The sequence below is a fragment of the Odocoileus virginianus genome, chromosome 11, assembly GCF_023699985.2.
Source record: "Odocoileus virginianus isolate 20LAN1187 ecotype Illinois chromosome 11, Ovbor_1.2, whole genome shotgun sequence".
NCBI classification, from domain to species: Eukaryota; Metazoa; Chordata; class Mammalia; order Artiodactyla; family Cervidae; genus Odocoileus; species Odocoileus virginianus.
This window is the reverse complement of record NC_069684.1, coordinates 3,023,685-3,037,606: the sequence shown is the minus strand read 5'-3', so window position 1 is coordinate 3,037,606 and position 13,922 is coordinate 3,023,685. Positions and strand designations below refer to the sequence as shown.

Genomic DNA, 13,922 nt, shown 5'->3' with positions numbered 1-13,922 from the left:
CTTATTTTCTGTACTTCTCATATTTAAAATAAAAAAAAAAAATTTTTTTTTTGGCCTCACAGTCCATTGGAGCCTAGTTCCCTGACCAGGGATGGAACTCACGCCCCCCGCAGTGGAAGTGCCAAGTCCTAACCACTGGACCATAGGGAAGTCCCTATATCCCCTTATTTCCTCAGCAAAGACACTGACATCGCTGCTGGGCTCTGCTCAGGCAAGTCGGGCTCTCTGTGACCCCAGGGACCCCACCAGGCTCCTCTGTCCATGGGAGTCTCCAGGCAAGAACACTGGAGCGGATTGCCATTCCTTATCCAGAGGAGCTTCCTGGCCCAGGGGTTGAATCCATGTTTCTGGTGTCTCCTGCATTGGCAGATGGATTTTTCTTTCTTTTTTTTAACCACTGTGCCACCTGGGAAACCCAATGACGCTGACAGAACTCCCTCACTTTCCCCCATTGTTCTTCCCACTGCCTTCACAACCATCATTCATATATTTTTTAAATTAAAGCCTTCTTTTACTCACCTGCCCTCATATATTTTTTAGAATATATGCCTTACCTTCAAACTGATGAAAGTTTTTAAGAACATCCCGGGTCTTACTCTGTGTATCTTTGAACAATCAATATTTGGAAATGCCTGGAAGAGCGTTGTTATAAAGGAAGGGCCACTTCACAAACTTGAAAACAGGCTCTGGAGAAATATCTTCTAAGAATCAGAATGCACCTCTTCCAAACATAAATGATTATATCTGCAGTAAATGGCAGATATTTTTTGGCAAAGTGGATACCTGAGAGATAACTATTTCAACTTTGTAAGGGAAAAATATCTATGTGATTAATTAATCCATTGCAGCAAAAACAAATTTTATTAATTTAAAAGGGGAAAGTGAAAACAAATAACAATTCTTCCTTGGAAATGAAATTATATTATCCTAATATGTCGGATGCTTAGATTTTTAAACTGTGTGTATATTAAAATGATAAACATAGGTATGTTTCTATTTTTCTCTAGTGAGTTCTATTTTGCATGCATCTGAAAAAATTTTGATAATATTATCACCTTTCTTTTACCAATAAAATATTTTTCACTTCCTTTATTTTAGGTTTAAGTAATGATTAAGCTCTGTTCTGTATTATGCTAACAAAACTGAAATGTGGAGTGAGTGAAATCAGTTGCACAAAAGTAAGTTTCCTTAATAGCTCATACTCCAGGAAAGAGCGACCATGTGGGCGTGGATGAGAGCACAGGCTTTACTGGGGGGTTAGGATAGAGGGGTCTCCCAAACATACAGTCTACAGGAGACCCACTTCAGTCCTGCAGACACATGCAGGCTGAAAGTGAGGCATTATGTGCAAAAGGAACTCAAAAGAAACCTAGAGTAATAACAATCATATCAGACAAAACAGACTTTAAAATAAAGACTATGCTAAACGTCCCGGAAGAACACTACATAATGATCAAGGGATCAATCCAAGAAGAGGATATGACAATTGTAAACATTTATGCATCCAACACAGGAGCGCCTCAATACATGAGGCAAATGCTAACAGCCACAAAAGGGGAAATCGACAGTTAACACAGTAATAGCAGGCTCTTTAACATCCTACTTACACTAATGGACAGATCATCCAGACAGAAAATTAATAAGGAAACACAAGAACCTTAAATGACACATTAGACTAGATGGACTTAATTGATATTTACAGGACATTCCATTCAAAAGTATACAGGGCTCTCTAGGTGGAAATGAATTCCCACAGCAGGAGAGGTGATAATAAATACACTTGTAGTAAGAGGATATGATTTTCCATTATCTTATTTAGCATGAACCTAGGAAGGTATGGATTTTTTCAAAGCACCTCAGTTTTTAAAAGCTATGTATTCTAGCATTTTCTGTGCTTTTCTCCCCTTTCTTTTTGGAAAGACATTACACTAAAAGGGGTGAAGATATTTTGCTGAAGTGACTAGACGGTGAAAGTTTTAGAAATAAAAGTTCAATTAATCACATGTGTACCTGTTCATCTGCATACGAGTGCCAGGAATCGGCAGCCCAGTTCTTTGACATAAACTGGGTTAATCCAAAGGATAATGAGCAGGTACCTTTAGGGGATTTCCCCCTGTGTGTTGATGCACAAGTGACATTTTTCTGTACTAAAATTTTCAAAGTTGGCTAAATTACAAGTATGCCTAGTGATAAGCGGTACATTTTTCTGTGGAGAGATGATTAGCATGTTGGAATCCACTAAGAAGCCCCATTACTGGGAGCTACTTATAAAGATCAGCAGAGGTGGCAACCCCTCGGGGATTCAGATCTAAGGCACTCATGCAATCTTACCTTATCAGGTCAGGACTAGCAGAAGCTGTATCTAAGCTTAAAAATATCTTTAATACTACAAAGACATATGTGCGCTCTAAGTTCATACTTAAGGAAACCTCATCAATAAATTGTCCTAAGTGTAAAGACTTTAAGGCCCAGGTGATGGAGATGTGAGTTCAAACTCAACAAAACTAAAACATGAGACTCGTTCTCTTGATAAAAGAAGCATAGTATGGGGCAAGCTTCATACTTCACTTATTTTTGAAAACATACATTCGATGTAGAGAGTTCAGACTTTATCTTTCGGGCAAATACACAGTATATTAACTTCAACAAAAACCAATGACATCCATGGGCTGCATAGGTTCAAAAGGACCCAGGAGACCTGAGTTTTTGCTCTAGCATCTATCAGCTATGAAATCTCAATCAATGATTTAACATCTCAAAGCTCTGTTCCGCCAGAGAAAATGGACAGCTGCCAACTCCCCAGTAGATCTCAGGGTGTTTGGGTGAGGATTCGGTTAGCTGAGGGAGGGCAGGATCCGTCACGGTTAAAAGGACTTTGGTACCAGGGAGACCCGAGTTTGATTTTTGACTTGGCTGATTTTTTTAAAAACAACTTTTTATTTTATATTTGAGTATATTACCAAGTGCACTGAACTGAACCAGTAGCCAGTTAACCATGTTGTGATGGTTTCAGGTGCAAGGCAAGGCAACTCAGCCATATATATGCATATATCCATTTTCCCCCCAAACTCCCCTCCCATCCAGGATGCCACGTAACATTGAGCAGAGCTCCCTGCTCTCTTTGCTACTTTTTAATTGAAGGACCTTGAACACTTAACCTCTCAAAATTTCAGTCGTATCTTCTGGAAAACAGGTATGAAAGGGTTGAGACGGACTGACTGGTTATCTGTATATCTACCTACCTGTGTGTGTGTCTGTGCTCAGTTGCTCGGTCATGTCCTACTCTGTGTGACCCCATGGGCCGTAGCTCACCAGGATCTGTCTGTGCAGTTTTCCAGGTGAGAATACTGCGTTGGGTGTCCATTCCCTTCTTCTGGGGATCTTCCCAACACAGGGATTCAGCCCATGTCCCTTTCGTCTCCTGCCTTGACAATCAGATTCTGCAACATCTGCACCACCTGTGAAGCCCATCTACCTTCCCACTACTGATTTATTTATCAAGCAATCATCACACTGTGAGCTCTGGTAAATATTAATAAGGTAAAATGTTGTGAAGATTAGTATTCCACACAAGGGTGCACTATTATTAATAGAAGTAGTTTGAGAAAGATTGCCTTTTTAAAACGAGCCCTTCGAAGTATCAGCTTTACACCCACAGTTAAAATACTCAAGCAATTTCATAACACTGAAGTTGGAGTATAGCAACTTGGATATTATATCAACATCTAATTTTTATTCCTAGAAGAAATGAATATATTCAAATAACAGAAAAATATTGTAAAATTAAAACTCATTAAAGCTGATTTCCTCTATCCTTTATTTTATCTAAAGATGTATCCTTACAGTTTTCATTTAATACCTAGAGGAGTAGTTGCTGAGGATACTGATTCAAATGAGTTCTTAAAAATCTTCACACCTAAAGAGAACTGAAAGCAGGACTCCAGTAGATACTGGTATGTGAGTGAGTGAAGACGCTCAGTCGTGTCCGACTCTTTGCGACCCCATGGACTGTAGCCTACCAGGTTCCTCCATCCATGGAATTTTCCAGGCAAGAATACTGGAGTGGGTTGCCATTTCCTTCTCCAGGAGATCTTCCTGACCCAGGGATTGAACCCGGGTCTCCCGCGTTGCAGGCAGACGCTTTACCGTCTGAGCCAGCAGGGAAGCTACTGGTGATACTGGTATACTCATGGACAAAGCAGCATCACTAACAATGATCAAATGGTGGACACAGCCTACTATCCATCAACGGAGTAACGAAATGTGGTTCTGTGCACACAACGAAATACCGTCTGGCCTTAAAGACAGAAAATTCTGCCACATCATGAATGAACCTTGACGACACTCTTCTAAGGGAAATAAGCCAGCCACAAAAGGACAAATACTGCAATTCTACCTAAGTGCCTGACTGTGTGCATGCTAAGTACCTTCAGTTTTGTCTGACTCTTTGCAACCCCATGGACTGTGGCCCACCAGGCTCCTCTGTCCATGGGATTCTCCAGGCAAGAATCTTTGAGTTGGTTGCCATTTCCTTCTCCAAGGGATCTTCCTGACCCAGGGATCAAACCTGTGTCTCTTAGGTCTCCTGCATTGGCAGGCGGATTCTTTATCACTGAGCCACCTGGGAAATTTACAGAGACAGAAAGTAGAAGGGTGGTTGCCAGCCACTGGGATGGGGGATGGGAGGGAGAGTGGGAGCTTTTGTTTACTGAGTATAGAGTTTCAGTTTAGGAAGATGAAGAAGTTTTCTGAAGACGGAAGGTGGGGATAATTGCATAACAATGTGAATGTATTTGAAGCCACTGAACTATACACTAAAAAATGCTTAATTTCATTTATGTGCATTTTACACCATAAAACATCTTGCTATCTAATAATTTCCTGCATGCTTTTCTGCCTCCTTATATCTAAAACTGTAATTGCAATCTTCAGTTTTTGGTGTGTACATTCAATATCTCCAAAAAATAATTTGAATGGCTTGAACAGGTCATGGAAGAGGAGGAAAATAGGTCCTCTTTGCCTTGGATGAGTCCTTTAATTTCAATCCTTCTTTCCTAAATTTCAAATAAATACATTTAATCCACATTTAGATAACCAAAAGGGTTTCTGGCTTTGCTTCCTCTTCTAGCTAATGGATTTGGATAAAATGATTAATTGATTGTTCCAGCAAAAAAGGAATTTCACAGAACCACCCAAATAGTTACTTGTCAATGGAACTGATGCATAGCTACAAATACTCCTTGTGCAAATACTGCAAGCATCAGAGACTTTTGGGCTTTTGGGTCTTTTAAAGAAAGCACTATCTAGCCCAAAATAACATTCTTTATATAAGGGCTTTAGGTTTTACTTTTCACATACACATCCTCAATCCACGCACAAGACTCAGAAACTCCTGTTCTAGCACATACCTTAGAGCTTTGCTTGCCCATGTGTGCCAAAAGGCATGTACGAGGACATTTACGGCCACAGCATACATAACTGCCGAGGAAATAACAACTCAAAGTCAGAGAGGCTGACATGTCCCTGCTTATACCTACACTTCTGTAAAAATGTAACATCTCATTTTTATATCTGCAGGAATATTCTAAGTGCTGATTTTATTGTTGTCATTACATAAACATTCTATTAAAGTACACATTCAAATTAAAGCTTGTCTCTCCGGTGACATTTGAAACGCACTATCTAGACTGTGTGTTACAAAAGAATTCAGACCACGGCCCCTTTCAGTTACATGTGATGTGTGTTAGTTGCTCTGCCGTGTCCGACTCTTTGCCACCCCATGGACTGTAGCCCACCAGGCTCCTCTGCCCATGAAATTCTCCAGGCAAGAATACTGAAGTGGGCTGCAATTCCATTCTCTAGGGGCATCTTACTGACCCAGGGATCAAGCCCAGGCCTCCTGCATTGCAGGCAGATTCTTTATTGAGCCACCAGGGAAACCCTCTGTCCACTATTATATGTGATAGTCACTCTCTTATATATCAGTTTGAACTGACACAAAACATGTTGCTTTGAGAAAAAAAAAATAGCTATGAACTCACATTCTTGATTTTCATTTAATAAACATCTATAGTATATTCTACACAAGAAAGGTGGTAATCCTAAAAACAAAAATGGGGAGAGGGATATTGCAGATAAAAAGGAAGAAAAAATTAGATAAATTAATTAAATATAATAATGTAAACCAAAGTATGCTTCTTGTCCTGCTTGATTAGGTCAACGCATAAACCCAGTTTAAAAGACAATTTGCTCAACTTTTCCAGTAAAGGAGAAAAATGAGGACAAGTACAGTATGGAAGGGTTTTTAAATAAGACATACTGACAGATTATAATATGGTGTCTCATCAGATGACGTGGTGTTTTGACTGCATGGCTACAGAAGGGCTATAATTTAAATGCCATTAAAGACACATAAGCTCTAGCATGGAGACAGGAATACTGTAAAATTTTTTGGTCTGCAGTCACAATGCAGATAAAATTGTTCCTTTGATCTTGCAGTGCCAAAGTCTGTTGTCCAGAAGGGAAATGTCTTTGTGTTTCTGTCTTAAGCTAAGACAGATTTCGCTTTCCATCTAAGTCATTTTGTTAACGCCACATAAAAAATGAAGTGTATTTGATCAGCAGAGCTTAGTCTTCTTCCATTGTTATTTTAGGTTACTGTATGATTATGTACTACTCACAACAATGTGCCCAGAATACCCTCATCTGGGTTTAAAGTGACAAAAGCCTGACCTCAAATGTCTTCACAGGGCAGTTCAGTAGCATTTGTGTCTGCGGAACTAAGAACCCAGTAATTTTCTTCTTTTACACACTTTTCTTCTTAAAGAAAAAGGACACATTTTGTTTATTAGACTCAGATGCACATAAACACGCACATCTGACCTTTGTGAGCAATGTTAGCAGCTAATAATCTGTAACAAAATCTATGCTCTGAACATTTGCAAAGCATGGCGAATTCTTTCCTGAGCAAGTCTCTAAATTATTTAAAATCCTGTGAAATGTTAAAATTTTTTTTGGCTTTAAATTGTAACTGTATATACTACATTTTAAGGGGAATATATGGTGTGGAAAAATTTTCATAATAGATTAATTATGCTTTATTCTTTGGAAAACCATGCAAAAGGATTTAAATCACTGTGATTTTCACCTAGTCCTGATGGTTCATTGTGTAAGACCTGTTTCCAATTATATCAAAAACCTATATTGTTTTGGGACAATGGTACATCGATGATACTTCCCAGAATCTAGTGAAATGTAGTCTTAAGCATTTATATTTTGACTCTTGTATATTAAAAAATGTGGAATAATCTTTTTAAAAATACATATACTTAGTTGAAAATCCAGTATTTTGCAAGATTGAATCTGATATTACAAACCCAATTTGTATCTATCTCTTTCTATTCCCATTATACTTAAGAAAGAATTAGTTCAAGTTTCTCTTCTAGGTGAAATTCTGGGAATTATTGAAAGAAGTATGTTTAATGGCCAAAAATAACATTTTTTATCCTGTCATATGTACGCTGTGAGGTGGGACAATATTGATAATAAACTACCAAAGTCAGGTTTGGAAAGCTTGAAGGCAAAATATCTTCTGCATAAACAGTGTTTCTTTGATTTTTTTTTCTGCCTTGATACATACTATTATATCATGGCATAAGTAAATTCTAAAGTCCATTTTCTAATGAATAAGTCTTTGGGAAATTAAAAGTTATTTAAAAAGTGTACGAAAAATGTTAAAAAGCTTAATCGACACTGGCACAAATTCTGTTCAGAGTAAAACAACTCTAATACAGTGGGCATTTTGCAAAACATCCAATCAACAAGCAAACAAAATCAAAATCCAGACCTGTAACTGAACTCCTTAAAAGCTGTTCTTCTCAGTGTTTGAGAGAGTGGTTCGACTTCAACAGAAACGGGGAGGGGGTGTCTTTTGCTGCCTGCCCAAACACGGGGCTAGTGGAGAGGTCTCCACGGAGAAGTCTTCCCTAGCGTGTACTGCTACCCGCCATGGCATGTTACGAGCAGACTCAGGAGTGTGAGCCTCCCCTGGGCCAAGCGCACACATCCTTCTGTGCGCCTCCCCCATCAGACCTGGACCGAGGGATGAAGTCCCCACTTGCTGAATGCTGCCCAAACCTCTTCTGTGCACACGGGCTCCCTGTCCATGAAAAGTGCATTGCTGGCATTTCACCTCAATCTCTGCATAACATAAACGCCACGTGAGAATGCCATCAATAAAAATAATCTTGGTTTTATTGATTCTGAACAAAATTCATCTATCTGTGAAGGTGCAGGAACAACACAAAATTGATACAGAATGTCCTATTACTCAGTGTCTGCTGATGAAAAGTGAATTCTAGTGAAGATAGTAAGAAAGGCAAGTGGCACGGATGGCGACAAAAAACAATCCTAGAGGATACATTGGATATTTTGCATCTGATTCTAAATTTTTTTTTTTTAATATTCATATCAACATCTTTCTAGAAACCATAATTGTTAATGGTTACAAGTATTAGCCTCAGGCAGACTGCAGAGCAAGATTTTCTAAAGTTGTAAAGGTAAACAAGTCATTTACTATGCAAACAAATATTGTTTTTATGGTTATTTAAACACTCACTCTACATTGGAATATTGAAATCCTAGGAGAGGCACAGATCTTCTGATCATCACAGGAAGAGCTGGATAAAATGGACAAAGTGCTTAAGCATGTGTAGGATCAAGAGCAGAGGGAAAATACAGCAAACACAGTGCTAAATCATTTCTAACCAGAAGAGGAATCAGAGATTACAGTTCATAAATAATTATTTATGAATAATAAATAATTATTTAGAATCAACCCTTAAATTATGAGAGAGAGAGAGAGGATTAATTTCATCATTGAGTATAACATTCCACAAGAAATAACTAAACAAAGAGAAATACTAAATTAAGTTGGAGATGGAGGCCAATATTTCCCAATTTCAGTGGGAAATACTGCTACATTTTGGAGGAAATGTAAGAAAGAGAAAAAAATTATAAAATGTGTAAACTAAATGCAAATCATCTGTCATCCTATTTTTGCAGAGGTCTGCTCTGAATCAGAGCAGTCTTCAATCAGGTCTGCAGCAAACCAGTTCAGTTTCAAGGAGATCCCTGGTAATAATTTTGATTAATGAGGTAATTGTAGGGTGTTACTAAAATCCATTTCATTTTCAACTTGCTGAATAAAAAGCACTAATGCTCTTACAATGAAGGTAATAATTATTTGTGGCCATTTCAACGATAAATCCACAGTAAATCCATCCAGTAGTTATTCTCTTCGATTCTTTTTAAAAGATGAAAGCATTCTGATGAACAGTATATAGATTTTATCAGTTCAACACTTCATTCCAGACATTTCATGAAGCCAAAATACAGCCGAGCCTGCCCAGCTCTGAATAATTTTGCACTTCCCTTGGAGATCCCCAGCAAATCGATGAGGCTCTGAAAAGTCTCTGTTAATGCGGACATTGTGTGAGGCTATCCAGAGCGCTGTGTGATTGCCACAGCGCTGGAGACTCGAGGCCGGGGCTCACGTTAATTCATTTTCTTCCAACGATTTGAGTATGACTTGAGAAAATGGCGGCAGAGTGAGGCCCTCCAATAAACAGACCACGGTGAGTATTGTGTGAACAGGGCCTCCATTGGCCTCTGAGAAAGCACTCTGCACGCCGCATGCTGCATTTGGCCCTGGCTCACCGTGCGTAGTGATGGCCACGAAGAGGAAGACGACATCTGAAACCTGTAAGTGGTTCAGGTTGCGACAAGTTACCCTTCTGTGTGCGGTTCCAAAGTGAGGTTGGTACAAAAGAGTGTGCCCCCCAAGATCCCAGCTTCTTGAGCTCCCAGAAAAATCTCAAAACAATGAGGGCTCTTTGGAATGCGTGTTAACTTCCTGCTGTAGGCCAGGAATGCCAGCTGCTCCGTTAGCAGTGGGTCTCCAGACGTCAAGGCCGTATGGATAGTGACGTAATTGCAGGAAGGAAGGGATACACTTTTGTTATCACAGATTACCATCCCCACTGAAAACCACGGCCACGGCGTTAATGTCAGTGCTTCAGAGGCACACAGCGGGAACGGGAGGCCTCGGCGTTCAAGTGTGGAGGCTTGTACTGTTGCTGCTGTGCAAAACGATGGGTCAGGATGAGCGAATGTGTGGGAGCCGGAGAGAGAGAGCCCCGCAAAGAGACAAGGAGAGGGACCCCCCGAAGCTATAGGCTACCAGGCCTTGTCAGTGGAAGGAGGTCTCATAAGACCAAAACCAAATAACACGGTCTAAATTTAATATAAGTGTTCTGGAACTATGGCTTGCCCATTGCATTAAGAAAAACAAAATGTTTGGACAAAGACTAATTAATCAACAACTCCATTGAGGGCTATCTTTGGTCGTTAGTGACTGAATAGGGGGAAATGGGTGGTGATTTTCCAGTGTTCATCCAAGAATAATCTCTTTCTCAGTGTCTCCTGCTGTGTTATCAATAGACCATAAATTATCCAAAGCTCTACAGACTTTAGAAAAATATTTGTTGGAGTATGGTTGCTATACAATGTTGTGTTAGTTTCAGGCATACAGTAAAGTGAATCTGTCATAAATACATATATATATATATATATATATATATATATATGCATATTTTTTAGATTCTTTTCCCATACAGCCCCTTGCATAGTATTGAGTAGAGTTCCCTGTGCTATTCAGTAGGTCCTTATTAGTCATCTGTTTTACATATTGTACTGGATATATGTCAATCTCAACATAAACTTTTATTTCAAAGCTAGAATTAAGATGCCATATTTCTATCTGCGAATTTTAAACTACCTCCTTTCGGCATATTCCACTGGCAAAAGCAGTCTGTATTTGTTCCCAGATTATTAAAATTAATTAAAAAGTCAATTTAACAACTTCTTGCCTTTTCTTTCTAAGGATCTCAATTACTTATATGCTGAATGTAGAAAATGTTTTAATTTCTTTTTTGACTCGTGGACTATTTTTATAGTCTTTATTGAATTTGTTCAATATTGCTTCTGTTCTATGTTTTGTTTTTTTGGCTGCCAGGCATGTGGGGTCTTAGGAGCGAATCCACGGTCCCTGCATTGGAGGCAAAGTCAACACGGGTCTGCCAGGGAGGTCCCACAGAACCTTTGTAAATGTTTGTAAGTGAACAGGACAGTCGGTGCTTTGGTTCGCCTACGAACATGGCAGCGTCAAGGATGGGGTCTGCAGAGTGCTTGATTCTGGATTCATTTTACCAGCCATGAAGATGAAGTCCTTCCCATTACCCCTCACATCAAACACTCTGTCCTACTAAAACACCCAGGTGTTTGTGGCTTCTATGGGCAATAGCATATTACTACTGGCTTACACTGAGCCAAGAGCAGTCAAATCACGTTTGAAATTCTTAAGCCAGGCCTTCCCACCCTGTAGAATTCTGGAGTTCAGACAAGACTCTAAGCCTGTCTTGTTGAACCTGCCCTATTGCTTCTGACTAAGGCACAGTTGATGGCATGATTCCAGGAGAACCTTGAAAATATTTTTTGAATCCTGAATAATTTATTCAAAATATTATATTTCCTGGAGCTTAATAACATCCTAAAAGTCATAAGATCTTACCAAGTACAGTGCATTTAAGGTACAAAGCATATAAGAACAAGAGATAATGAGTACATTGCGAGGGGGAAGACTTTGAGGGGGTCAATGATAAATTCTTTTCTGACAAGTGGAAAAGCAATAATTAAGGAAAAATATGAACAAAATGCTGACACCTAAGTGTTTTCTGGTGTAGGAAAATAAACTTTTACATTGTGGTAGTCATTTAAAAAAAGTTTTTAGTTAATTTAAATCCCTGTTTGAGAGTAGGGCAAATGTTTTGTTTTTAAGGTTTCCTGTCTTTCAGTGGTACATGAAGACTCTTATTAAAAATGTTTGCTCTCATAAGTCATTCTTTCCAGTGACAAAGATGATCTGGTCTATTTCCAAAGCTGCTAAGTCGCTTCAGTCGTGTCCGACTCTGTGCGACCCCATAGACGGCAGCCCACCAGGCTCCGCCGTCCCTGGGATTCTCCAGGCAAGAACACGGCAGTGGGTTGCCATTTCCTTCTCCAATGTGTGAAAGTGAAGTCGCTCAGTCGTGTCCGACTGTTAGCGACCCCACAGACTGCGACCTACCAGGCTCCTCCATCCATGGGATTTTCCAGGCAAGAGTACCGGAGTGGGGTGCCATTGCCTTCTCCACTGTTGACAATGAGTAAACCCAAATTTATACAACTCCTTTATGTCTTTATATTTATAGCCTTTGCCATTTCCAATAAAATTTACCAAGTCAGACTGAGAAGCTCCATCTGAGGCTGAATCCACCTCCAGGGCAGGGGATGTCTCTGGTCCTAGCTCACCTGACAACTTGTGAGAAAGGCAGGTTCTCAGGCCCTGCTGACTAACCAGAAACCGGGCATAAAGCCCAGCAATTTTTATTTCAACAAGCCTTTCAACTCATCCGATGCAATGAAATTCTGAGAAACTTTGACCTAGGACATCTGTGGTAATCAAAATGCTTCTTCTGTCACTAAACAGCAAGCAACAGTCACACAGTATGCAAGTAAAAGAAATGGCCATTTCTTTTACATTTCAACATATTTGCTATAAAAGTGTTTTGTTACTTTTCAGAATCCCCTCGTGTTGATAATTATCTCATATCCACACCACCCCCCACCTTGTTTGCAGGTTATTTATTACCAGGGAGCACCTTCATTGTCATTAAAAACATGCACATACAGAAATAAACTTTGTCACTCTGGGCTCTTAGATTCCTTTTTAAAAAAAAACTTTTTGAGATTCCTAGATTTTGTGTGCTACAGAAACACTTGCATTACAGAGCTCTTCTTCACTTGATACATACCAGTTCTTTATGCAGAGTTTCTACAACAGTATTGTGAAGAGCCAACCTAACTCACTTTGCAGTGAGATAGGAGAAGAAATGAAACATGTTTAGACAAGTGGTACTCCACCAGCGACCCTGTCTGCAGATACCCATGTGGTGGGGAGGGAGCTACCCCATCTGGTGAACAGAGGCCAAGGATGCTGACAGAAGCCCTGCAATGCATAGGAAATCTCCCACACACATAATTATCTGGTGCAAAGTATCAATAGCACTTGTGTTGAGAAGTTTTGGCCGAGAGAAAAATGAAGTCATATTTCATCACACTGAGTTAGTGATAGTCACTATAATTTTGAATTGTGGTGCTTGAGAAGACTCTTAAGAGTCCCTTAGACTGCAAGGAGATCAAACCAGTCAATTCGAAAATAAATCAACCCTGGATATTCATTGGAAAGACTGATGCTGAAGCTGAAGCTCCAATACTTTGGCCACTTGATGCAAAGAGCTGACTCATTGGCCAAGACCCTGATGCTGGGAAAGATTGAAGGCAGAAGGGGGCAGCAGAGGATGAGACGGTTGGGTGGCATCAGCGAGTCAATGGACATGAGTTTGAGTGAACTCTGGGAGACAGTGAAGGACAGGGAGGCCTGGTGTGCTGCAGTCCATGGGGTGGCAAAGGGTCAGACACGACTGAGCAACTGAACAACAACGATAATTTCCATGTTACCCACTTGGGAAGCCAGTCTTTCACCACAGCTGTACAACCCTGGAACCCTTTCTTATACTCAAAATCTCCAATTCCACACCAATCCTCAAGCCCTGAGGAGAGCTTTCCTTCTCGGCGGAGAAAGTACAGCTAATTATTACAGAGCAGCACTGAATCCCCTTTTAGGAGCTCACATTTTTTTGCACTGGCATTTTGAATTCCTGGCATGTTGCCGTGTGTGAATGTTCAGCTCTGTTAGTCCACTTCTTCTTTCCAAAACCATGTTATTTACTTGAAAGAAGACTTCATCTTGAAGAAAAAAAAAA

At 39.9% G+C, this 13,922-nt stretch overlaps 1 protein-coding gene across 1 annotated transcript in view; it reads right to left on the bottom strand.

Moving 5' to 3' along the window:
• Window positions 1–6,580: 6,580 nt before the first annotated feature.
• LOC139037415 (uncharacterized) overlaps window positions 6,581–13,922 on the bottom strand; it is a 53,169-nt gene continuing 45,827 nt past the window's right edge. The window contains exon 3 of the mRNA XM_070473825.1: window positions 6,581–13,905. Coding sequence (XP_070329926.1) covers window positions 13,787–13,905 — 119 coding nt within the window. The 3' untranslated portion in view covers window positions 6,581–13,786. The remainder of the gene's footprint in view (window positions 13,906–13,922) is intronic.